Raw genomic sequence first — 27,888 nt, forward strand, 5'->3', positions numbered from 1 at the left:
AATCCAAATATACTCTTAGACCAAAGCAAATTTTTCAATAAGAAATCACTGATAAACAGACAATTGGTTTTACACCCCAAAAATAATGATTTTTTTTTTTTTCTGAATAAAAGTTACTGTACAGTATAACAATCAGCATGTGGAGTATAATGTATAGTAACTGTATAACCCTGATAACACATCAGCTGGATATGTGATATATAAGTTACTGTACAGTATAGCAATCAGCATGTGGTGTATAATGTATAGTAACTGCATAACCCTGATAACACAGCAGCTGGATATGTGATATATAAGTTACTGTACAGTATAGCAGCATGTGGTATATAATGTATAGTAACTGTATAACCTTGATAACACAGCAGCTGGATATGTGATATATAAGTACTATACAGTATAGCAGCATGTGGTGTATAATGTATAGTAACTGTATAACCCTGATAACACAGCAGCAGCTGGATATGTGATATATAAGTTACTGTACAGTATAGCAATCAGCATGTGGTGTATAATGTATAGTAACTGTATAACCCTGATAACACAGCAGCTGGATATGTGATATATAAGTACTATACAGTATAGCAGCATGTGGTGTATAATGTATAGTAACTGTATAACCCTGATAACAATGCAGCAGCTGGATATGTGATATATAAGTTACTGTACAGTATAGCAGCATGTGGTGTATAATGTATAGTAACTGTATAACCCTGATAACACAACAGCAGCTGGATATGTGATATATAAGTTACTGTACAGTATAGCAATCAGCATGTGGTGTATAATGTATAGTAACTGTATAACCCTGATAACACAGCAGCAGCTGGATATGTGATATATAAGTTACTGTACAGTATAGCAGCATGTGGTATATAATGTATAGTAACTGTATAACCCTGATAACACTGCAGCTGGATATGTGATATATAAGTTACAGTACAGTATAGCAGCATGTGGTGTATAATGTATAGTAACTGTATAACCCTGATAACACAGCAGCAGTTTGTAGATACAGGATGAAGCTGTAGATCCCCATAATGCAGTAGTGTAGTACAATAGGCTAGAATAGAGAAGCAGGGCTGATGTCAGGGGTCTGTGTGGTCACATGACAGCAATAAGGAAGGGGGTGTGTTCAGCCTGGACCAATCAGGAAGAGAGAATCACAGAGCTGTGCAGGAGGACAGTGACAGAAACTTTATATACAGCAGTGTGTATAGCTGAGTGTGAGTGCAGGCACATTATAGCAGGAATGCAGAGGATGGGAAACACAAGGAATGATCAGGACAGATGTGGGCACATACATGCAGCGCTCTCTGTCCGGGGAGAGAGGGGTTACTGATATGGAGAGATGACCTCCACGGTCCTGTCCCCTGATCTAAGCCCCAGCCTGAAGGGGATCTTGCATACACTGTGTTATAACTGCTTTATATTTGCCGCACCCAGTGGTCACATGTCACGGAAGAAAGCAGTTTGGTCGCATGACCTTCCCACAGGCGGCCTCAACCTGAAGTGAGGTCAGAGGGAGGAGTCTCTTGGGTTCAGCCCATTTCTGGGTTATTACCTCTCCTGTCCTTTGATCTGGTTGGACCAGGAGAATGTGACCAGCCGTCCATGTCTCCATCTGTTTACTACCCCTACACAAAGCCTGGGGCCTAGTCAGTATTCTGGTCCCTGATGGCAAGAAACTAAGGACTATTACCTATGGGAGTATACATGCTTTCCAGGCTACATCCATTTTCAATGCACTACTACTCCCAGCTAGCCCTCAGCATAACACACATCATCCCCATTGGTATACTTTATTTCCTAGCCCGTCTAAGATGTGCAAAAGGTAGTAAAACAATATGGTGAGCAAGCACTGCCTTTCCTCAGGGAACTACAAGTCCCAGCATCTCATAAGGATGTCTCAGGATATCTAGGAGTAGCTAATGTAAGGATGACTGGCTTGGCTTCTGCAGTACTATCTGCTGCCCTAGAGACATCTAGTGCCCAATGCCGGTATTACACCCTGTTACCTATTATTCTGCCCACTGTAAAGATGGCGCCTCGGCTACTTCCGCTCTTCGCGTTGATCACGTGACCTGCCGCAGCCGGAGGTACAGTGTCCGCAAAGGTCAAAACTAAGGAGAGAGGTGAAAATCGCGTTAAGCCCTGGTGAGTTGTTACTTTGTATCAGTTGCTTGTTGTATCGGCCTCGTGTAATGTATCCAGTGCTATTATATTACATTACACTGTGCGGGCAGCAAGTCCAGGATAGGGATGATCTCACCCGGATATAAGGACAGACGCCCTCTATAATGCCAGCCACCCCTCCCCCATAGTGCCAGCCACAGATCCCCTCATAGTGCCAGCCACCCTCCCCCATAGTGCCAGCCACAGATCCCCTCATAGTGCCAGCCACCCCTCCCCCATAGTGCCAGCCACATACTCCTCCATAGTGCCAGCCACAGATCCCCTCATGGTGCCAGCCACATACTCCTCCATAGTGCCAGCCACAGATCCCCTCATAGTGCCAGCCACAGATCCCCTCATAGTGCCAGCCACAGATCCCCTCATAGTGCCAGCCACAGACCCCTCCATAGTGCCAGCCACAGATCCCCTCACAGTGCCATCCACAGATCCCCCCCATAGTGCCAGCCACAGATCCCCCCCATAGTGCCAGCCACATACCCAGCTACATACCCCTTCCATAGTGCCAGCTACAGACCCCTCCATAGTGCCAGCTACAGATCCCCTCATAGTGCCAGCCACAGATCCCCTCATAGTGCCAGCCACAGATCCCCTCATAGTGCCAGCCACAGATCCCCTCATAGTGCCAGCCACAGATCCCCCTCCATAGTGCCAGCCACAGATCCCCCTCCATAGTGCCAGCCACAGATCCCCTCATAGTGCCAGCCACAGATCCCCTCATAGTGCCAGCCACAGATCCCCCCATAGTGCCAGCCACATACCCCTCCATAGTGCCAGCCACATACCCCTCCATAGTGCCAGCCACAGATCCCCCTCCATAGTGCCAGCCACAGATCCCCCTCCACAGTGCCAGCCACAGATCCCCTCCATAGTGCCAGCCACAGATCCCCTCATAGTGCCAGCCACAGATCCCCTCATAGTGCCAGCCACAGATCCCCCCATAGTGCCAGCCACAGACCCCCATAGTGCCAGCCACATACCCCTTCATAGTGCCAGCCACAGATCCCCTCATAGTGCCAGCCACAGATCCCCCCATAGTGCCAGCCACAGACCCCCCCATAGTGCCAGCCACAGATCCCCCTCTATCTGTTGTCTCTTCTCTCATCGCTCTGTCTCTGTAGATCGGCGGCCGGGATGGCGTCTCACGTTTCCCAGGTTCGGTCGCTGTATAAGAAGATCCTCCTGCTGCACCGGACGTTACCGCTCCACCTGAGAGCGCTGGGAGATCAGTATGTGAGGGACGAGTTCAGGAGACACAAGAACGTCCCCCAGGCCGAGGCCAAAGTCTTCATGAAGGAATGGGAGGTACCGAGCTTCTGGCTTCTTCAATTTTCCTCAGAAATTCCCAGTCCCCTGTGTGTACCAGACGCTGAGCAGCCGCAACGGCTGTGGGGGGGGGGGGGGGGAGGGGGCTTTCTTCTGCCGTCTGGATATTTATAACATCATCTGCAGGTCATGCTAAATGTATGAATGGTGGGGGTTGTAATCCATGTGAATTAGGTCCCAAGCAGATAGAACCCCCAGGGAGATACTACCAGCAAGTAGATAGATCCCCCAGGTAAGTAGACAACTACCCCCCCAATTAGGGATATGCACCCAATGGGTATCTAAATACCCCCCCCTCCCCCATGCCCCCCCTCTTCACTAGGTAGATTCCCCCAGTAGGTATAGGTAGGTTGTTTTACCACACTGCTCCTGCATCTCCTCTTCTGCAGGCTGTGTGCAATGGAATGACAGAGCGGGGAGCCCCCACAAGACTGGTGTCCCTGCTCCTATGTGCACATAGCAGGCTAAGCCATTGGCCGCACCACTCCAGGGTCTCCTATTCTCCACCCAACCCCCTGTTCTTGTACTGTACTGAATCGGGCTGTGTACATTAGTCACATGACCACTGTTTATGTTCCTAGGATCAGTGCCGTGGTCTGGAGCAGGCACTGTATTACATGGGGCAGACCCTGACAGGGACCTGTCGATTCCTCACCCCTGCTGTTTCTATTTCCATATTTCCAGAGCCATTCTGTCAGCTCAGGTGTCTCTGCTCCATCTCCTATTTCCCTCTTGTGCTGTTTCATAGCTGCAGCTGCATCCCCCTCCTCTCCCTCTCCCTATTTTCCTAGCTTCTGTACAGGATGCCCCCTTGTCATGGTTACAGGCCGAGGTCACTAGAAAGATCTCTGTACTGTTTGTTTATGTATGTGTACACTGCGATTAGGTCGCCCCTAAAATAGGTAAATGCCGCCCCTGGTTGTATCTAGGCTACATACAGTAGTACCTCAGAAGCGAAAGAGTCTCAGCAGGTGACATTTACTGGAGAATGGATGTTGTCTTCCCATCTGTCATTGTATTTACCTATGTAAATACAATTGAGAAGAAAACTTTAAATAGATTGGCCTTTTTCCCTTCCTCCTCTCTCATTACATCCTGATTCTTTCTGAAAAATAGTAAATTTGCTCCAGTTGTACCCAGTGGTGAGATTCGGCTGGTTCTATCCCAGTTTATGTGATCCAGTTCTTAAAGTGACAGCCGAATTACTAAATCAGAGGAATATTTCAGTGCCAGTTTATTGAGGGGAAGAGTCAGCAGCACAGCGATGTCCCCACTTTCTTCTCTTCCTCTAACATAATGGTTGTAGATGTGAATGCTGCCTCTGCTGGTTGTATCCAGTCCAGACCGTACCGGCACCTTTGCTCCAGATGTCCCTATTCACTCACTGCAAACGATGTGAAATTGTAAACTAAAAAAGGTATTAGAAAGGGAAGAAACTTAGTTAAAAGTGTAATTACAGAGTCCCACCACAAGATGGCAGCAAAGCAGCATCAAAAAATAGAAGCTGTAAGTGAAAAAGGTTGATAAGCTGTATACTGGTCTCTGAATATAGGGCTGAGCTGTATACTGGTCTCTGTATATAGGGATGAGCTATATACTGATCTCTGTATACAGGGCTGAGCTGTATATTTGTCTCTGTATATAGGGCTGAGCTGTATACTGGTCTCTGTATATAGGGCTGAGCTGTATACTGGTCTCTGTATACAGGGCTGAGCTATATACTGATCTCTGAATATAGGGCTGAGCTGTATACTGGTCTCTGTATATAGGGCTGAGCTATATACTGATCTCTGAATATAGGGCTGAGCTGTATACTGGTCTCTGTATATAGGGCTGAGCTGTATACTGGTCTCTGTATACAGGGCTGAGCCGTATACTGGTGTCTGTATATAGGGCTGAGCTGTATACTGGTCTCTGTATACAGGGCTGAGCTATATACTGATCTCTGAATATAGGGCTGAGCTGTGTACTGGTCTCTGTATATAGGGCTGAGCTGTATACTGGTCTCTGTATACAGGGCTGAGCCGTATACTGGTCTCTGTATATAGGGCTGAGCTGTATACTGGTCTCTGAATATAGGGCTGAGCTGTATACCGGTCTCTGAATATAGGGCTGAGCTATATACTGGTCTCTGTATATAGGGCTGAGCTGTATACTGGTCTTTGTATATAGGGCTGAGCTGTATACTGGTCTCTGTATATAGGGCTGAGCCGTATACAGGTCTCTGTATATAGGGCTGAGCTGTATACTGGTCTCTGTATACAGGGCTGAGCTGTATACTGGTCTCTGTATATAGGGCTGAGCTGTATACTGGTCTCTGTATATAGAGCTGGGCTGTATACTGGTCTCTGTATATAGGGCTGAGCCGTATACTGGTCTCTGTATATAGGGCTGAGCTGTATACTGGTCTCTGTATATAGGGCTGAGCTGTATACTGGTCTCTGTATATAGAGCTGGGCTGTATACTGGTCTCTGTATATAGGGCTGAGCTGTATACTGGTCTCTGAATATAGGGCTGAGCTGTATACCGGTCTCTGAATATAGGGCTGAGCTATATACTGGTCTCTGTATATAGGGCTGAGCTGTATACTGGTCTTTGTATATAGGGCTGAGCTGTATACTGGTCTCTGTATATAGGGCTGAGCCGTATACTGGTCTCTGTATATAGGGCTGAGCTGTATATTTGTCTCTGTATATAGGGCTGAGCTGTATACTGGTCTCTGTATATAGGGCTGAGCTGTATACTGGTCTCTGTATACAGGGCTGAGCTGTATACTGGTCTCTGAATATAGGGCTGAGCTGTATACTGGTCTCTGTTTATAGAGCTGGGCTGTATACTGGTCTCTGTATATAGGGCTGAGCCGTATACTGGTCTCTGTATATAGGGCTGAGCTGTATACTGGTCTCTGTATATAGGGCTGAGCTGTATACTGGTCTCTGTATATAGAGCTGGGCTGTATACTGGTCTCTGTATATAGGGCTGAGCTGTATACTGGTCTCTGAATATAGGGCTGAGTTGTATACTGGTCTCTGTATATAGAGCTGGGCTGTATACTGGTCTCTGTATATAGGGCTGAGCTGTATACTGGGAAGCTCTAGTCTGGGGTCTGTAGTCCCCTGGGAGCGCAGCTCTGCACAGAAAACTTTAAAGGAAGTGCAGCCCCTTCTTTCTCATGTATAGTGATGGTAATATGGTGGATAATCAGGATAACTATAAAGAGAGAACAACAGGCACCAGAATGTTGTAGCATCATATTACTGTCCAGCCACAAGGTGGCGCCAGTGATTTATATTAGAGATTGGAAACTGGATCACTAATGTAATGTATGTACACAGTGACCCCACCAGCAGAATAGTGAGTGCAGCTCTGGAGCATAATACAGGATGTAACTCAGGCTCAGTATAGGATCAGTAATGTAATGTATGTACACAGTGACCCCACCAGCAGAATAGTGAGTGCAGCTCTGGGGTATAATACAGGATGTAACTCAGGATCAGTAATGTATGTGTACAGTGACCCCACCAGCAGAATAGTGAGTGCAGCTCTGGAGTATATTACAGCAGTCAGCTTCTATCTAGCTGTAGATGGCTGATAACAGAGAGTAATAGCTTGTATTTATGTGCACATAAGCTGTGAGTTGTTCCCCGGTGTCCTTGTCGCCCGGGTGTCTGGTCTCTTCCGGTCCGGTTCCGTCTCTGTATGAGGTGACGGGGGAGGCGAGGAGCCTCGGGATATGCAGATGCCTCTTGTTCTCGCACGACATCAGTGACAGAAAGTAAGCGGCAATGTGATTAGGAGGATTCTCCGGGCCGCGGCAGGTCACATGACACAGATGGCTCTGAGCGGGCTCCCCACACTTCACGCCTGCTTTATTATGCTTTTTGTGGATTGTGAATATATGAATATTACTTTAATCCATTTATTCTAATGACCTTCAGGAGACGTCTCCTACATTGTGGCAGAATGCGGAGGTTGTGGTGGAGTTACACGGAGCGTTCTATACACCGCTGATTATCAAAGGGGAGTCTTAATTTAAAGGGGAACTCTTTTTTTTTTTTTCTCAAATCAACTGGTGTCAAAAAGTTATACAGATTTGTAATTTACCTCTATTTAGAAATCTCCAGTCTTCCAGTACTTATCATCTGCTGTATGTCCTGCAGGAAGTGGTGTATTCTTTCCAGTCTGATACACTGCTCTCTGCTGCCACCTCTGTCCATGTCGGGAACTGTCCAGAGCAGCAGCAAATCCCCATAGAAAACCTCTCCTGCTCTGGACAGTTCCTGACATGGACAGAGGTGGCAGCAGAGAGCACTGTGTCAGGCTGGAGAGAATACACCACTTCATGCAGGACAATACAGCAGCTGATAAGTACTGGAAGAATTTTGACATAGTAGGAAGTTACAAATCTGTAAAACCTTTGAAAACCAATGGATTTAAAAGAAAAAAGAAATTCATGTAAGAAATCCATGTAATTCCCAATTTCCCCTGTGGGGGTGCCGTAGGCCACCTGAACATCTACTCATAGCTTCTTCTACAGATCACAGCTGGTCGTTGGGGGACAACCATTAGTCATCTAACTTTAAACATCCCCTTTAAGTAATTATTATTATTTTTTTTTTCATTTACTTCTAGAACAGTGTACAACAGTTCCGTATCTTGCAGACTTTCTTAGTGTGGTGGATTTGGGAGGTCAGATCCTGGGGGAGCGAATATAGTTGTATCAGTAGGATCATGGCGGAATAGTGAGTGTGCTGGAGGACACTGTGTGGGTATAACCGTGCCGCTCCCGGAGGACCCCGCTCCCCGCTGCTCGCTCACACCTTCTTACCTCTTGTTATTCACAACTTTCCTATTTATTTACTTGTTACCACATATTCAGCTGATAGAGCGCCCCCTGGAGCCCGGTGAGGGGTCATGTATAGATATCAGTGGGTGAGGGGGCAGCAGGAACCCCATAAATATTCATGGTCCTGTAATGGGAGTCGGAGGGGGACGTTCTCTTATAGAGGAGTATAAGGGACTAATGGGAGGCAGCGCTGAGGTCTCAGTATCATATAGACAGTATATATTCTATATATTCTGCTTTACAGGTAAGCATCCCCCTGCAGTGCCCAGGGCGGCCTCTAGGTGGCGCTCTCAGCTACAGCAGTCACTCTCCCACTAATAAAAGTTAAGAGTAGAAAAAATCTCCTATCTATCTATCTATCTATCTATCTATCTATCTATCTATCTATCTCCTATCTATCTATCTATCTATCTATCTATCTATCTATCTATCTATCTCCTATCTATCTATCTATTATCTATCTCCTATCTATCTATCTATCTATCTATCTATCTATCTCCTATCTATCTCCTATCTATTTATCTATCTCCTATCTATCTCTCTCTCTATCTATCTATCTCTCTCTCTATCTATCAATCTATCTATCTCCTATCTATCTATCTATCTATCTATCTATCTATCTATCTATCTATTATGTATTTCTCTCCATTACACCTAGATCCGGATTTCCGTACATTCCCTGGATAATATTTCCTTATGATATTAGTTATTAGTCCTCAGTCCTGTGAAGCGGCTGTGGATATAGTATAATCTTGTACCTGGGATACAATATTACAATGAGTATATATATATATATGAGTGTATAGATCGGATCCCCTGATGCTGCTGCATATATTGCATTTTCCAGCATAAGTAGAATTCAATAAGCGTCTCCTACAGGTTTCATTGTTTGTGACCTTTCCAGCCGCCCCTGTGCTTTGTATAGCCGCCGCCATCACTGTGTGCCCGCCGCACATCCCCACCATGGCTTCCTATGGGTCTGGATTATTCCGGCCGTTCTCCATGCGGGGGTCTCGCTTACTCCAGCACATTTGGTCAATTTCCTTTTCATTTTAGTTTCTTCCGATATTAGATAGAATAGTGAAGACAATGGCCGTCTTCTCTGATCTGTAACCCGCAGCTTCCCCTCTCCACTTGGGGAATATATATATATATGTATATATCCAGGATGGGGGAGGGGCTATTGTCTTCTTTGCTTGGGGTCTATGAAGTGAAAGGGCTATTGTCTTCTAGGATCCTGAATGGCCTAAGATAGTAGAGGAATAATTTTCTACTTACCATATAGTGTAAAAGGGGTGATTTCAGTATCCCTGGTGGTCTAGGGTAGTGAAGGGTTAATGGTAGTGTCCTTGATGTTCTAGCACAGTAAAGAGGTTAGGCCTTCATGGCCTAAGCAGGTAATGTAGCTTATTCCAGTGTTGCCCTTCAGCCAGCTGAACAGTAAGTGTTCAGCTGCCTCTTATTTCCCTGTATTGATCTTATTGCCGAGTGTAGAGAGGGGATAGAGAGGACTGTGCAGCTGTATCTGTAGGATCCCACAGTTCTGTCTGTGTTCATAGAGATGAGTGCAGGGAGGGGATAGAGAGGACTGTGCAGCTGTATCTGTAGGACCACACAGCTCTCTTTATGATCATAGAGATGAGTGCAGGGAGGGGATAGAGAGGACTGTGCCGCTGTATCTGTAGGATCCCACAGTTCTGTCTGTGTTCATAGAGATGAGTGCAGGGAGGGGATAGAGAGGACTGTGCCGCTGTATCTGTAGGACCACACAGCTCTCTTTATGATCATAGAGATGAGTGCAGGGAGGGGATAGAGAGGACTGTGCAGCTGTATCTGTAGGATCCCACAGTTCTGTCTGTGTTCATAGAGATGAGTGCAGGGAGGGGATAGAGAGGACTGTGCAGCTGTATCTGTAGGACCACACAGCTCTCTTTATGATCATAGAGATGAGTGCAGGGAGGGGATAGAGAGGACTGTGCCGCTGTATCTGTAGGATCCCACAGTTCTGTCTGTGTTCATAGAGATGAGTGCAGGGAGGGGATAGAGAGGACTGTGCCGCTGTATCTGTAGGACCACACAGCTCTCTTTATGATCATAGAGATGAGTGCAGGGAGGGGATAGAGAGGACTGTGCAGCTGTATCTGTATGACCACACAGTTCTCTATATGATCATAGAGATGAGTGCAGGGAGGGGATAGAGAGGACTGTGCAGCTGTATCTGTATGACCACACAGCTCTCTTTATGATCATAGAGATGAGTGCAGGGAGGGGATAGAGAGGACTGTGCAGCTGTATCTGTATGACCACACAGTTCTCTATATGATCATAGAGATGAGTGCAGGGAGGGGATAGAGAGGACTGTGCAGCTGTATCTGTATGACCACACAGTTCTCTATATGATCATAGAGATGAGTGCAGGGAGGAGATAGAGAGGACTGTGCAGCTGTAACTGAATGGCCACACTGTTCTTTTTGTGATTGGGTAGAGCATTTTGGGAGTGCCCAGGGATACCATTTAGACTGAGCTCAGACAGTCCAGCACAGACTTTCAGTTGAAGGGGGAAGCTGAGTAAGGGCCCTATGCCACGGGACGATTATCGTTTGCATAATCGTTAACGATAAACGATCCAAACTACGCTATTACGAAAGACCTGAAATTGTTCACCCCTATACATATGAAGATAATCGTTACTTATGATCGTTCTTGCGGTCGTCTTGTCGTCGCTATTGCGTTCGTCACTACTGTGAACGACCGAACGACTTCTTATTCAATGCGAACGAGCAACAATAAAAATGGGTCGTTCGGTCGTTAGTCGTTAACTGCTATTCAAACGAACAATTATCGTTTAGATTCGAACGATTTAACGACAATCTGAACGATAATCGTCCGGTGGAATAGGGCCCTAAGTTATTGGTGGACAATAGTGGTTGTTTATTTTTTTTGTTTTTTAGCTTTTCGGACTCTCTGAGCTGTAGGGGGGCGTCCACCTTCAGGACCTCCATCCATGAGCCGGGGGAGGGATTGGCACTGTGTAATACCTCACCTCTCCTGTGGTGGCGCTGTAGGATTCCCTCCTACATTACAGCCGATCACATTCTTATTTTTGTTGGGTCCTTGTAACAGAAATGTAAAAAATAAATAAATATTCCTGTAAATGATTTTTTTTTCCCCCTTTCGCTTTGGAACGTCACCAAGAGAAGATGAAATGTGTCCTGATTGATTCTGATAAATTGTATCATCCAATTAGATGGGAAGAGTCATTAGGATTAAAAGCATTTAAGAGGCAAACAAGGCTGCCCCTCCGTCTGGGCCGTGTTTGTGCCGCTGTCTGGCAGCCATGATGAAGTGACTTAATTACAGAGAGTTATGGCGGGGGATGGGCGTGCGGGACTGGTATGTAACCGCCGAGCCTCTTCATTCCCGTCATAGATCCTCGGCGTGTAGCTGGAATGTTCCGGATCTGCAGGCGTTCTGGCCGACGCTCCACAAGTTAGAAGATTTTTTCACTGGGAAAAATTAAACATGAAGTGAATGACCCCCCCGGGGAGATAACGTATTTATAGTGTAATCTAATGGAACTCGCATTTTATCGGGAGGCGCAGCTTTTCGTAGTTTACAGTGAGCCCCTTATGGGCCGTTAGCGGACGTAATCTATCGCTTTAAAGGATTTGTTCCCCAAAATTTTTTTCTTTCAAATCAACTGGAGCCAGAGATTTGTAATTTACTTCTATTACAAATCTCCAGTCTTCCAGTACTTATCAGCTGCTGTATGTGCTGCAGGAAGTGGTGTATTCTTTCCAGTCTGACACAGTGCTGCCACCTCTGTCCATGTCAGGAACTGTCCAGAGCAGCAGCAAATCCCCATAGAAAACCTCTCCTGCTCTCCAGACTGGAGAGAACACATCACTTCCTGTGATTGGCCACAGCAGTGATCCGCCTCAGCTGGTGATTGGCCGCAGAAGTGATCCGCCTCAGCTTGTGATTGGCCACAGCAGTGATCTGCATCAGCCAGTTCCCAAAGAGCTTCAGAATAGCTCCATTAACATTAGAACTGCAGTGCCCGATGAGCGTGAGAACGTCAGCGCCCGGTGAGCGTGAGAACGTCAGCGCCCGGTGAGCGTGAGAACGTCAGCGCCCGGTGAGCGTGAGAACGTCAGCGCCCGGTGAGCGTGAGAACGTCAGCGCCCGGTGAGCGTGAGAACGTCAGCGCCCGGTGAGCGTGAGAACGTCAGCGCCCGGTGAGCGTGAGAACGTCAGCGCCCGGTGAGCGTGAGAACGTCAGCGCCCGGTGAGCGTGAGAACGTCAGCGCCCGGTGAGCGTGAGAACGTCAGCGCCCGGTGAGCGTGAGAACGTCAGCGCCCGGTGAGCGTGAGAACGTCAGCGCCCGGTGAGCGTGAGAACGTCAGCGCCCGGTGAGCGTTAGAACAGCAGCGCCCAATGGTTGTCAGAACAGCAGCGCCCGATGAGCGTCAGAACAGCAGAGCCCGAAGAGCGTCAGAACAGCAGTGCCCAAGGGCATTACGATCCCCATACACCTCATTCTTTTGTCGGCTGCTCACGGCGGGTTCAGTCATTGGTGTAAGGTGTAAGGGGCTCTCCTGACCATCCACCGATAGATGGAAAAATCACCTCCTGACCCCTTTGTTCTGGGAGGGATAAGCCACCAACAAAATAGTCTGCTCCCCCCTCTCCTTCCCATAGGGAACACAGGAACTCTCAGCTTTTCGGCCATCATGTATTACTACCTTTTCCTTGCAGACGCCGAACCCTTGGCCAGTTGCCATAAGTGAAGTGTGCGTTCGGCTCTGCTGTGCTGCCTTGCATAGTGTTTGCACAGTGCGTTGCAATTAGCCTTCATTACAGCACAGGAGTCAGGGAGTGTGAGCGCACATGGGGGGGGTGACCTGTCAGTGATGAACGCGTCCTCCGCCCTCGCCTGTGAATAGCCTCGCGCTCCCGGTACACACTTAGCGGCCCACCCTCATGCCGCCCACCACTAATTGCTCTAATTGCTGCCTGAGCGATCGCTTTACCTCTATTGATTTCCTGCCTCTCGTTTTTTTTGGCCTTCACCTCTGGAACGTGAGTGATTTGCAGCCGAGCGTCCAGAAGGGACAACCTTACAACGTCCCGGCTAATTGATGCTTCTAGTACAGGGCTCGAATTAGAAGGTTTTTCTTTTTACTTTTGAAATCTGACCAAGTATAAGAGCTTAAAGGGATTATCCAGGATTGGAGAAACATGGCGGCTTTCTTCTAAAAGATTCACCACCTTTGTCCCCAGGTTGTGTGTGCTAGTCATGTGATGTGCGGGACACAACTCCCATCACTGTACTGTAACAGGTCCGACACCTGCAGGGCCACACATGCAGAATCCCTTTAAAGCCACTATTCCACAGGGCGACTAGAGGAGCAAGCTATCAGGGCTCGTTTGCTTCTCATTCCCCGCTCGCTGCCGCCACCAATACACGCCGCGGCAGCGAGCGGGTGAGTACAGGGGGCCACGGGGAGCTGCTCGGGTGACCGCTGGATCGTCCGGGCAGCCCATAGCATATAGCAGCGGTCTGCTGACGCCGCTCCTGTGATGTGTCGGATCGCTGCTATATTAGTCGTTTGTTTTTTAACATGTTGAAAGACAAACGACTGCGACGATCAGCCGACATCATTCATGTAAGCTGATCGTTGGCTTCTATTATGGTGCGTTTACACGAAACGATAATTGGCCCGATCGTACGATTAACGATGTCGGAGTAACAATTTTTTTTCATAACGATCAGCGTTTATACGGTACGATATATCGTACGGAAAATTCGTTTTGCGATCGTTTTGCGATCCTTAAGCCTATCTCACACATTGGTTAAATCGGCGAACGACTGTTCACACGGAACGATCTGCGAATTTTTTTGCGAACGACGATTTGATAACATGTTGAAAGATCAAAATGAACGATTTCTCGTTCGTCGTTTGATCGTTCGCTGCGTTTACACGTACGATTATCGTTCGAATTCGATCGTTATCGCGCAAATTAGCACGATAATCGTTACGTGTAAACGCACCATTACACGGGATGATTATCAGCCAATATCACCCAAATATGGCCAATAATCGTTGTAATAGGGCCGTAAGTGAGAACAATTAGTATTGGCACATATTGTATACTGAGGGAGAACTTTTATCACTGTCCTTTTAGCTTAAAAAACGATTAAAAAAGTAACATTTATTTGTCCAAGTATAATTGTGTCTGATCTCACAGAAATCAAATTTTGTGGTTCTTCAAGTTTGATCTTCTGAGTCGCAGCGAAGAAGGAAAACAAATCAGTATAGGATCAGTAATGTAATGTATGTACACAGTGACCTCACCAGCAGAATAGTGAGTGCAGCTCTGGAGTATAATACAGGATGTAACTCAGGATTAGTACAGGATCAGTAATGTAATGTATGTACACAGTGACCTCACCAGCAGAATAGTGAGTGCAGCTCTAGAGTATAATACAGGATGTAACTCAGGATCAGTAATGTAATGTATGTACACAGTGACCCCACCAACAGAATAGTGAGTGCATCTCTGGGGTATAATACAGGATGTAACTCAGGATCAGTAATGTAATGTATGTACACAGTGACCTCACCAGCAGAATAGTGAGTGCAGCTCTGGAGTATAATACAAGATGTAACTCAGGATCAGTAATGTAATGTATGTACACAGTGACCCCACCAGCAGAATAGTGAGTGCAGCTCTGGGGTATAATACAGGATGTAACTCAGGATCAGTAATGTAATGTATATACACAGTGACCCCACCAGCAGAATAGTGAGTGCAGCTCTGGGGTATAATACAGGATGTAACTCAGGATCAGTAATGTATGTACACAGTGACCCCACCAGCAGAATAGTGAGTGCAGCTCTGGAGTATAATACAAGATGTAACTCAGGATCAGTAATGTAATGTATGTACACAGTGACCCCACCAGCAGAATAGTGAGTACAGCTCTGGGGTATAATACAGGATGTAACTCAGGATCAGTAATGTAATGTATATACACAGTGACCCCACCAGCAGAATAGTGAGTGCAGCTCTGGGGTATAATACAGGATGTAACTCAGGATCAGTAATGTAATGTATATACACAGTGACCCCACCAGCAGAATAGTGAGTGCAGCTCCGGGGTATAATACAGGATGTAAGTCAGGATCAGTACAGGATCAGTCATGTAATGTATGTACACAGTGACCCCACCAGCAGAATAGTGAGTGCAGCTCTGGGGTATAATACAGGATGTAACTCAGGATTAGTAAAGTAATGTATGTACACAGTGTCCTCACCAGCAGAATAATGAGTGCAGCTCTGGCGTATAATACAGGATGTAACTCAGGATCAGTAATCTAATGTATGTACACAGTGACCCCACCAGCAGAATTGTGAGTGCAGCTCTGGGGTATAATACAGGATGTAACTCAGGATCAGTAATGTAATGTATGTACACAGTGACCCCACCAGCAGAATAGTGAGTGCAGCTCTGGGGTATAATACAGGATGTAACTCAGGATCAGTAATGTAATGTATGTACACAGTGACCCCACCAGCAGAATAGTGAGTACAGCTCTGGGGTATAATACAGGATGTAACTCAGGATCAGTAATGTAATGTATATACACAGTGACCCCACCAGCAGAATAGTGAGTGCAGCTCTGGGGTATAATACAGGATGTAACTCAGGATCAGTAATGTAATGTATATACACAGTGACCCCACCAGCAGAATAGTGAGTGCAGCTCTGGAGGGCGTGGTGAGCAGACGTACCTGTGTGAGCTCCTGAGAACCAGAGCAGAGCAGAGAGGGTGAATTCCATCTGCCTTTCCCAGGAAGGTGGCAGGTTCCTGGGAGGGGGCCCCCACTATGGAGTCCCGGACTCCCACTCTCCGGTCCAGGCTGGCGGAGAGTGGGGAGAATCATCCATTACCAGCCAGTGCTCCTGAGGTGCCTTCGGTAAGAAGATCTAGCCGCACTCCCAGCAATGTGGGTCTGGCTCCGTCGGCACCAGTCGGAAGACAAAAGGCTTCACAAAGTAAAGGAGGGAGGAAGAAAGAGGAGCAATGTGGCCCTAATCCATCTAGGGCCCAAGCAAGTGTTGTGGAGTGGGGGGTTTCAGGCCCCAAGGAGTCTATGGACACCTTCACCTCCAGGATTGTGGCCAAGCTCCAGGAATACCAGCACCTGGGGAAACAGCTGAGAGAGCTGCGGGTGGAGCACAGGTTCCTGAGAAGCAATGCAGGTACAGCCAGCAAGAGGAGCAAGCCTGTGCTCTCCCAGCGTATACAGGCCCTGAGAGCTGAGATCCAGAGGCTGGAGGGTGAGCGGCAGATCCTTCTGGAAGGTGCTGGGCCTTTCCAAGAGAAAATGCTCAATGAGGAAAGGTTTGAGCAGATGAGAAGAAAGAGCGCTAATCTGGACTATGAGGCAAGTGATGAAGAGAGTGAGGGAGAGGAAGAAGCTGAAGCGGGAGAAGTGGCAGAAATGTCGCAGTGCGTTTCCCAAAGCGCTTCCCAGGATCCCCCAGTGATGTCTTCCAGGAGTGCGGGTGAGGAGATGGCTGAGGCGGGAGATACAGAGAGGTCCCAAAGCCAGGAGACTGCACCCAGGAGAAATACTGTGCATGAGAGCAGCGTTCCAGAGAGCCAGGCGAGTGACTACATCCAGGCTGCTCAGGTGGCCTTACCTGAGTCTGCTGAGTCTGAGGAGGAGATGGATGGAGGCCTGCTGAAAGCCATTATCCAGCAGGAGTCTCCAACAAGACTGGAGAATTTCTCCTTTGGAGAGGAGCTGGGGGAAGACTCCTCTGGAAGGAAGAAAAAGAGGAAGAAGAGGAAGAAAAGTAAAGAGGAGCAAGTAAGCTTTGTATTTTCTCCTTTCCAGCAGTCTGGGGGGGCTGAGAAGTCAGTCCAGTCTGCTGGCTCCTCTAACCTGCCAGTCCCCGTTTCTGATGTGGAGCGGGGCCAGCAAAGAGGAGAGATAGATGGCAAGATGGTGGCGGGCATCGCTTCCACTGGTATCTGTAGTGGGAGCAGTGTTAGTAAAGCAAGTAAGGGGCCGAACATGAAGGTGCAGGGCGATTCGAGAAGCTCCAGTGTTGGGGGACGCTCCTCTGTGGGGCACGTCCGGGCACTGGAGGCTGGTGAAGGGCTCGGGCGGCCGAGCAGTGGCAGGGCAGCGGGCTCTGCTGTGTCAGGACACATGTCCGGTGTGGATGCCTGTGCCCCTGCTGATCCTGCAGGTGGCATAAGAGAAGAGGTGGCACTAGAAGTTGCGTCTGTTGTTGTGCCCACCTCTAAGAGGAAAGACAATAAGACTGTAAATACATCAAAATCTGCTAAAGACATTTTAAAACCAGCCATCCTGGTGTACAAGGCCAGCCCAGCTAATACTGCAGAAGCTATGGAAGTGGTGATGGCTGATGAGAGAGGTGGTAGTGGTGTGCATGAAGGTGGTAGTAGTGGTGTGGATGGAGGTGGTAGTAGTGGTGTGGATGGAGGTGGTAGTAGTGGTGTGCATGGAGGTGGTAGTAGTGGTGTGCATGGAGGTGGTAGTAGTGGTGTGCATGGAGGTGGTAGTAGTGGTGTGCATGGAGGTGGTAGTAGTAGTATGCAAGTTGGGAGGGGTGGTGTTGTGCATGATCAGAATGATGGTTTGCAGGATGAGAATGGTAGTCCCTGTATTTCTGTAAATGCTGATGGTACCATGGTTAATGGCAGTAATGTTGGGAATACTGTGGGTAATGTTGCTAGTGAGGCAGGGACTGGTCCGGCTGCCCCCCCAGCTGCTACTAGGAGTTATGCAAGTGTGGCGGCTGGGGCATCGGGGAGATCCTCACCTCCAGGCCCAAATGGGGAAGGTCACTTGCAACGGCGCCTCCTGGAGGCATTGCGGAGAGGAGAGAGAACACTCCAAGTAGAGGGAAGGGAGGTCGACCTGTCTTTCTACATAGAGAGACATGGTTTAGGGGCCTTCCGAGAGCATAATGGAGGGGTGGTCTGGTCCCTCCAAACACCCGGGCAGGAGACTGGCCGTAGGAATGTGGCCCGTCTGGTATGGAGAGGCAGTGATGCGTGCCCACAGAGAGGGAAGGTGGTGGAGCTTCTCTTCCAGATGGGCTTCAGGGCGAGTGACATCTTTGCCCTGATTCACCCCTACGGCACCTCCGAATTTGACATCAGCTTTGTTAGACCAGAGGGGCTGGAGGTGTTCTGGTCTAACTACGAGTTGGTGAAAGATGCGCCCGGATGGCGAGATTTTGCCGTAAAGGCGGTATCTCGCCAAAGTGCTGTGAAGAAAGTGACCGTTCTCACACGTAACGAGTCACTTTCTTGTTATGACATAATGACCTGGCTGAGCAGGTACGGGGAGGTGACGGACGTCCCCCGAAAAAACTGTGATGAGCATGGCATTTGGTCTGGGGCCTGGACGTTTTCCGTTCGTCTCAAACGTTCAGGGAACACGGTCGCCCACATACCATCAGCTGCCTTTCTTGGCCGTGATAGGATCCAGGTTTTCTACCAGGGGCAACCGAAGCTGTGCCACAGGTGCGGCGATCCCACACACTTTAGTGCAAACTGTACCAAGCTGGTGTGTGCACTGTGTGGTGAGGAGGGTCATCTGGCTGCCTCCTGTGGCCGGATTAGGTGTAACCTGTGTGGTGACTTAGGTCACCCATTTAGCCGGTGTCCACGTTCCTTCTCCAATGCTGTAGCCGCCCAGGCTGGGGAGAGCCGTGAGGTTGCCACGGGGGAGGGGACCAGCAAAGGTGAAGGGGCATCGGGGCCAGTGAAGAAAAAGCATAAGAGCCCCTCTCAACTAAAGCGAGAGGAAAGGCGCAGAAGTAGCAGGGACCCTGGAAGTTCCCAGGTGGCAGTAGTAGTTCAGGGTCCTGCTGCTGGCGCTGGCTCAGATGGTCAGGCTGAGGCTCTGGAGGACACTGAGTTAAATGAGGAGATCAGGAGACTTCACCGAGAGGAAGGTCAGGATGCCATTTCCTCTAGTTCTTCCCAGTATGAGAGTCTGGATGAAGGTGGGAGGAAGTGGCCAAAAGAGAAAAAGGGCAGCAAAGGGAAGAGTGGGAAGAGGCCTAAGGCAACTTTACCCTCTAAACCCGGTGTTACAGGCCAAATGTCAAAGGAAACCCCGGCCAATCCCCCTCTGATTGTTCTCTCTAATAGGTATCAGTCCCTTGATGGTTCCCCTTCCTTTTCTTCTTCAGAGGAGGGAGGGGAGGCGGTAGAGCCTCCAGGAGACGTTGAGCCTGCCCCTGTTGAGGCTGGTTCTTTGAGGGGGCAGGTGGCCCCTGGGTCTGGAGATGAGGATCAGAGTATGGATATGACTGCTACACTAAAGAGGTCTAAAGAAGAAGCTAAGGGGTCTTCCTCTGATTTAGAAGGGGGAGGGAAGAAGGGAAAGAAATAGGTGAGTTAGGCCGTCCAACTCGATCACCCATGATGGCGGCACTCACCCCATTGACGCTGGCATCCATTAACTGTGCCAGCATTAAGTCTGATACGGCTAGATTTGCAGCCTTTGATTTTCTCGGTCGTATTAACGCCGACATTTTGTTTTTGCAGGAGACCAGGTTGACAGATCAAGCCTTGCTAGTAAAAGCTAAGCGAGAGTGGAGGCATGGGCCTTCACACTGGTCTCTTGCGGCTGAGCCGTATAGTGGGGTGGCGGTCCTTTTTACCGCTCCTGTAGAATGCAGACGGGTTATTGAGTTGGAAATGGGGAGGTGCCTGATCTTGGATGTCCTCATGAAGGGGCAAGAGCTCAGGCTCATTAACATCTATGCCCCACAAACTAAGTGGGACCGTAAAAGCCTTTTTATGAGGATTAAGCCCTTTCTTTTTACGAGTCGGCAGGTGGTCTTTGGTGGAGACTTCAATACTATCACAAGGTCTCAGGACAGGAGAGGCGCCAAAAACAAGCTGGCTTATGATAGCATGGCCCTGATTAGTATAGTTAGGGAAGCTCGCCTAGAGGATGCCCACATCCGGACCCCCTCAGGCCACGCGGGTTTCACCTATCATCGAGGTAGCTGCAGGTCTAGATTAGACAGGTTTTATTTAAAGGAGGAAGCTGTCTCTTCCGCAGTGTTCGTGGTTGAGGTGGAGTTCTCCGATCACTGTTTAATTTTGTTTTCCCTGAATGTTTCAGAGACCCCCCGGATGGGTAGAGGCTACTGGAGGCTGAATTCGTCCCTCCTGGAAGAAGCAGAGGTAAGACAATCCTTTGAGGATTTTCTTCAGAGTCAGGTACCTCTGCTGGGCCTATGTAGTAGTAAGTCAGAGTGGTGGGAGATATTCAAGAAGCGGGTTGCGAGGTTCTTCCGCCAGCTCTCAAGCCTCAGGTCCCTGAATAGGTATCGTGTGTATCAGGGCTTGAGGAGGAAACTCGAGCATCTCGTCTCGACTGGAGGTAGTAGAGAGGAGATCTCCAGAGTGAAAGCCTTGCTCATGAGGTGTCAGTATGATAGGCACGCATCTTTAGTTTTTGAGAGGGATTTCGGGAGGTACCGCTCGCCCGACCCTTACAGAAACTGTAAGATGTCAGTGAGTAGTAAGATTGTGACTGGACTGGTTGATAGTACGGGATCTCTGAACCGGTCCAGATCAGGGATCCTGGAGGTCGTCAGATCCTTTTACTCACACCTCTTGGGGAGGAAGGATCTAGATCGGGATGTGATGTCGGGTTTCCTGGCTGAAGCCATTCCTGAGCCAGGGGTAGACCTCTCTCTTGATGTTTTGGCAGAAGAGATCAGGGAAGAGGAAGTTAGACTGGCGATTGAAGGGCTTGCCCTGAAGAAGTCGCCAGGTCCAGATGGCTTAACATCTGAGTGGTATAAGACCTTCAGGGATCTCTTGGTTCCCCTCTTGACCGAGGTCTTCAATGAGTGTCTTTCCTCGGGCACTCTGCCGAGGTCAATGAGGAGGTCAGCCCTGATTCTTCTGTCAAAGGGTAAAGATTCGAGCCGTATTGAGAATTGGAGGCCCATAGCTCTTCTCAATACGGACAGGAAGATTCTGGCCAAGATACTGTTTAATCGGCTGGTGAAGTTTGCACCCCGGCTCCTTTCGGGGGCTCAGCACTGCTCTGTTCCAGGCCGAAGCACCTTAAGTGCTGTCCTTAGTGTCAGGGAGGCAGTGGAGCGGAGTAGTGCGGGTCTTTGGAAGGGGTACTTGCTGTCCCTGGATCAGGCCAAGGCATTTGATCGGGTGAACCACAAGTACCTCTGGTCTGTCCTTCTGAGATATGGCCTACCAGATACTTTTGTCAATTGGCTTAAGACCTTGTATGCAGGGGCAGAGAGTTTCCCGCTGGTGAACGGTTGGTCTGGCCGCTCTTTTGAGGTTGGGTCTGGTGTTCGCCAGGGCTGTCCTTTGAGCCCACTGTTGTATGTGTTCGCGATCGACCCTTTCATTAGGAGGGTTGGTTGTGGACCATTGGCAGGGGTCGGGATGAGCCTGGAGGAGCCAGAAGCCACCCTGAGAGTGGTAGCGTACGCTGATGATGTCACTATCTTCGTATCCTCGAGAGAGGAGGTCGATGTGGTGATGTCGGAGGTGGACCGCTACTCAGAGGCATCTGGGTCCAGCATCAACCCGGATAAGTGTGAAAGTCTCTGGCTGGGAGGGGGAGATCCCGAGTTTGATCTCCCGGACACCCTTCCAGGGCCCCAAGACTCTGCAAAAATCCTAGGCATTACATTCGGTCAGGGTGATTACCCCACTAAAAACTGGGATGGTAGGCTCCAGGATGCCACTCGGAAGGTGGACCAGTGGAAGGGTTGGTCCTTAACCTTAAGGGAAAGGGTACACCTGATCAAATCGTACCTGCTCCCTTTGTTCATCTACCTGGGCAGTGTATGTATCTTGCCAGAGGCTTCCTATACTAGGATCTACAGCCTGTTCTTCCAGCTGTTATGGGGGAATAGGCTGAACCTGGTCAAGAGAGAGGTTACGTACCGCATGAGGAGACTAGGGGGTTTGTCTATGGTGAACCCTGTGGTGTTCTTAGTGAACACCTTCTTGAAAGCTAACATCGCAAACCTCTGGAAAGAGAGGGCTCCTCCGTGGGTACTCTCCTGCAGGGAATGGTTTCGGCCTTTCTTCCAGGAATGGGAGACAGGAGGGCGAGTGAAGGACCTTCGTACACCCCATGGGTATCTTCCGGCTTACGCTACCCCGACTCTGAAGATGATACGCCGATGGGGTCTGGGAATGTGGGAAATCAGGACTCAGTCGAGGAAATTCCTTGACCAAAGGGTTCTGTTGACCCATTTCCAGAAGCCCTTGGCGCTCAGGGATTGCCCAGGTCGGGATCTAGAGGTTGGGCTTAGTCTTTTAAATTCGAAACGGATCCCTCAGAAGTTTTGGGATTTGGCCTGGCGCTGCTTCCAGGGGAAGCTATATGTGAGGGACAATTTGAAGTGCAGGAGCTCCGATGATCGGGGGTGTCCCCGTGAGGAGTGTGGTAATACGCTGGAAAGCATGGATCATTTCCTGCTTCATTGTCCCTTCAATATAGGGGTTTACACCAGGGTGGGCGCCTCCATAGGTTGGAGTCAGTTAGTCAGTCTCACCTATCCGGAGTGGGCTTATGGAGCATTCAGGAACCTGGGTGGCCGAGATCGCTGCACGTTATTTTTAGTCAGCATAGTAGTTAGGTACCACACGTGGAACGCACGGTGTCTAGTATCTACACAGCGTAGAGTCCTCTCCGAGGTGGAGGTCTGTAGGAACATCACTGGTGACCTCGGGAAGATCAGGTCTTTGGAGTATGGCAGGCTGGGTACCAGTAGGGCTTCTCTCCTGTGGAGAGGTTTTTCTTTCGCTGTGCCCTAGGTACTGAGCCCACTGGGTGAGGGACAATAATTATGGTTAGGGAGAGATTAGGTAGGGACAGCCGTAGGGAAAGCTTGTAGGGTCAGTTTAAACTTAGGGTTAGAGGTAGGGGGAGAGCAGGGTAAGATAGTAAGGGATAGTTTATAAATTTCTTGTACCCGGTCTGCCATCCTCCGATCCCGGTGGAGGGTTGGTGCATGCCACTTTAGATTTTTGTTTTGTTTTTCTGGTCAGCAGTAGGTATAAAGGGCTTACAGGCTACTGAACTTGGGCCTTATTATAATTGTGTATTGTTATGTTATTATGGTGTGCTATGTTTATGTTTATATATGTTTATATATGTTATGTGATAAGTGTTGGCAGGTTATGGCTGAATAAGTCATATGAACTTTATTGACATTATAGTCATTGTATATATTGTATATATGAGGGGATACAGAATAGGTTGGGAGGGGGGAGGGGGTCTGTGGGCAGCTGAGAACTGAATGGAGCTGATGTTAAAAATGGACTGAACTTTGACTCCATGAACTGAGCTCACACTGGGGTCTAAGGGTAGGTGGTGGGGCACGTGGGTAATAGATAAGAGTTGTGTGTTCTGTTTTGCTGTTATTAGTGTTGTATAGGTTCTGTGTTAATTTTACAGGGCAGCCGGGCTTATGTGTTGTGCTGGAGTAACCAGTTAGTTAGTTTTTTTTTTTTTTTTTTTTTTTTTTTTTTTTTTTTTTGTCCCCCCCCCCCCCTTATTGATTTATGTTTTTACAATATCTGTGGTTATATGATTATATGTTATGTGCTTTATTTGGTTACGCCTGGATGGCTTTTTTTTTTTTTTTTTTTTTTTTTTTTTTGTGTGTGTGTATATACAGTATGTGTGTGTATATATGTATAGTTTTGTTTATTTACTTTTAACCCAGGTTTGGGAGTTTTGGTTTTGTTCTTTCTCTAGCCAGGGCGGCTTCTCTTTATTTAAGATTACAGCCGAGGATGGCTTTGTAGTTTACGTTTTATGGCTTAAATTGTCTGGATTGACTTTTTTTTTTTTTTTTTTTTTTTTTTTTTATGTATGAATAGTTACTATTAATGCTGGGCTGGCTTGGTGGCAAAAATGTAATGGTGATTTTGTTTTGCTTTTATACTGTAATAATGGTTATTTAATGTCATTTAATTATGTAATTTACTGATATGTTTAAGTTATGGCGAGATATGCCTTGTTTGTTAATTTTTATATTTTTCTAATAAAAGAATTACAGGATGTAACTCAGGATCAGTAATGTATGTACACAGTGACCCCACCAGCAGAATAGTGAGTGCAGCTCTGGAGTATAATACAAGATGTAACTCAGGATCAGTAATGTAATGTATGTACACAGTGACCCCACCAGCAGAATAGTGAGTACAGCTCTGGGGTATAATACAGGATGTAACTCAGGATCAGTAATGTAATGTATATACACAGTGACCCCACCAGCAGAATAGTGAGTGCAGCTCTGGGGTATAATACAGGATGTAACTCAGGATCAGTAATGTAATGTATATACACAGTGACCCCACCAGCAGAATAGTGAGTGCAGCTCCGGGGTATAATACAGGATGTAAGTCAGGATCAGTACAGGATCAGTCATGTAATGTATGTACACAGTGACCCCACCAGCAGAATAGTGAGTGCAGCTCTTGCGTATAATACAGGATGTAACTCAGGATCAGTAATCTAATGTATGTACACAGTGACCCCACCAGCAGAATTGTGAGTGCAGCTCTGGGGTATAATACAGGATGTAACTCAGGATCAGTAATGTAATGTATGTACACAGTGACCCCACCAGCAGAATAGTGAGTGCAGCTCTGGGGTATAATACAGGATGTAACTCAGGATCAGTAATGTAATGTATGTACACAGTGACCCCACCAGCAGAATAGTGAGTGCAGCTCTGGGGTATAATACAGGATGTAACTCAGGATTAGTAATGTAATGTATGTACACAGTGACCCCACCAGCAGAATTGTGAGTGCAGCTCTGGGGTATAATACAGGATGTAACTCAGGATCAGTAATGTAATGTATGTACACAGTGACCCCACCAGCAGAATAGTGAGTGCAGCTCTGGGGTATAATACAGGATGTAACTGAGGATCAGTAATGTAATGTATGTACACAGTGACCTCACTAGCAGAATAGTGAGTGCAGCTCTGGAGTATAATACAGGATGTAACTCAGGATCAGTAATGTAATGTGTATACACAGTACATTACAATCCCAGGGGTCCCCTCATCTTCTGGTCATTGCAGTGATCCCCGGCTGCCTGGAAAGAGGTGGTAGCAGAGAGCACTGTGTCAGACTGGAAAGAATACACCACTTTGTGCAGGACATACTGCAGATCATAAGTACTGGAAGACTAGAGATTCATTTTAAACAGAAATAATTTACAAACATATACGTATATTTATCCATCTATATATTTAAAAACAGTTCCCCTTTAAAGTTAGTAAAACCATGATATACTGTATACGCAGCAGTTCCTGAATAGTTGTTTTGCTTAATCTCAGGGAGCCAGATAGGAGACTGAGAGGAGTAGTAGCTGCTTTTCATGGGGTTGCAGAGGTTATGTAGCAGTCACTATGATATCCTGACTTATTTCATGTTGATCTGCGGGCAGCGTATGGAGGCCAGGATTTCATCATGCTGTAATGTAAGAATAAAAGCCATCCTAGCAATGTAATAGTGAAATTGTGCACTCCGAATCAGGCTGAGAATCTTCCATTGCACGCATCACTTTTACACCTTCAGTGATCCCCAGTAATTTTTACCTTGAAAACACCTGGAGCGTTGGTTTACCCAATAGACATGGTCACCCTGACTAATATAAATAATGCCGCCATTACATGAGCAGTTTCTGGTACCACATATTGGACAGGTGAATCCTCTAGTCATTGGCTTCTACCAGCTATGCCGTACTCCTGAAGAGCCTTTCAGTGTTGAGTGGAGATGTTGGACTGTTCAGGTTCTGCAACGTTCTCCTAACACAAAATCAAATCCGAAATCAAATCCTCCTGTTGATGGGAGTCAAAGGCCGATTGTTCAGGTTCAGATAATGTTGCAGAACTTGAACAGTTCACCATCAAAGCTCAACATTCTTCACCATGACAGTCGCCATGCCCCAATGCAACCATAATGCTATGCTTGGTGCCCATAATGGCCTCATGATACTAGTTCTGGGTCTTTTTCTATTCTATGGAGTATGAGGCCAGTTGACTAGACCCATCTGGTGGCCCAATGTGTATATCCCCATGGTCTTAGCTTTCATAGACCTTAGACCAGGGATGGGAAACCTTTGGTTCTCCAGCTGTTGGAAAACAGTTCCCATCATGCCTGGACATAACAAAAGTTTGTGATCCAACGGCACCATGGAACAAGGTCCGGAGAGAGCAGGGATGCACACTATAGTATCAGTTATTCTGGGAACCGACCAAATAACATAAAATAAAATAAGAAGGAGTCCAACAGTATCTGAGTTCAGTCTGAGATCTTCAGTTTATGGCAAATCCATGCGATACAAGCGATGTTTCAACCTTAGTGGGTCTGAGGTGCTTGATAAAGACCCCCTGAGGTTAGGGCCGTATTTACCACTAGACCCCCGTGATCCGGTGCCTAGGGCAGCACCTTGCAGGGGGGCAGCACCAGGGAGCAGGGGACAGAAAAAAATTTTTTTTTTGTTTTTATTTTTTTATTTCCCTCCTCCCGTTCAGACTTGCCAGTAAATCTGGTGTCTTTTCCAGGGGGGGGTGGGGAGTATGGTGATATTGTCAGGTCTGGTATCGCCAATAGGTGCGTGAAGATGGGGCGTCTTCAGGTTTAGTGCCTAGGGCAGCAGCAGCTGGTAATACAGCCCTGCCTGAGGTCGAAACATCGCTAGTCTGCTCATAGATTTGCTATAAACTGAAGATTTCAGACTGAACTTGGATGCTGTCAGACTCCTCCTTAATCGGTCAAAGGTCGGTTGTCCAGGCATATTGGGAGTTGTAGTTTTCCAACGTCCCAAGGTTCCCTCATCTCTACTTTAGATGTTTAACTTTTTGGCATTTTTCCATTCTGAACAGCAGCCACTATTAGAAGGGTCTGATCTGTGGTCACAATTTCTCACGTTTCAGGACATGGTGTTCCATAAAACCCCCAGTCTATGGCCAAATACAGCAGATTGCTAGAACGTGCCTGCACTGAGTGAATATAGACAGGCCCAGTAATACGCGAGGTTTTTGGAAGAAACTAGATTCTTTTTGTTTCTTAGTCACTAACGTGATGTGACCTCTCGTCTTCTCCAGGGCTATGCCGCCATGCTTTGGGACCAAGCCAGGCAAGGGATCCAACAATCCCAGGACAGAGGACAGTATGGCGCTCCTCTAACCCAAGATAAACTGGACTTGTTCAATGAGGAGCAGATCGGACAACTACATGAACTAATGCAAGAAGCCACCAAACCCAAAATGCAGTTTGATGTGGTTGAAGATGCCGAGCAAAAGCGATAGAACTTCTACAATGAGAATTCACTGGAAAATATTTATTTTTATCAAATTTTTTAAAGTTTTGCTGGATGAAATTCGAAAAGTAAAATGTTATAGATATCTGTGACTTGGTTGTCTTCTGTGTG

The 27,888-nt window shown here is 47.6% G+C and overlaps 1 protein-coding gene across 1 annotated transcript; it reads left to right on the plus strand.

Moving 5' to 3' along the window:
* The first annotated feature begins 1,977 nt into the window (after positions 1–1,977).
* On the plus strand, positions 1,978–27,862 carry SDHAF3 (succinate dehydrogenase complex assembly factor 3). The gene is made up of 3 exons (XM_069960623.1): positions 1,978–2,154; positions 3,312–3,495; positions 27,563–27,862. The coding sequence occupies exons 2-3, from the start codon at positions 3,325–3,327 to the stop codon at positions 27,764–27,766; spliced, it is 375 nt and encodes a 124-aa protein (XP_069816724.1). The 5' UTR covers positions 1,978–2,154; positions 3,312–3,324; the 3' UTR covers positions 27,767–27,862.
* Positions 27,863–27,888: the final 26 nt, after the last annotated feature.

This window comes from Dendropsophus ebraccatus, chromosome 2 (genome assembly GCF_027789765.1).
Source record: "Dendropsophus ebraccatus isolate aDenEbr1 chromosome 2, aDenEbr1.pat, whole genome shotgun sequence".
Classification (NCBI taxonomy): Eukaryota; Metazoa; Chordata; class Amphibia; order Anura; family Hylidae; genus Dendropsophus; species Dendropsophus ebraccatus.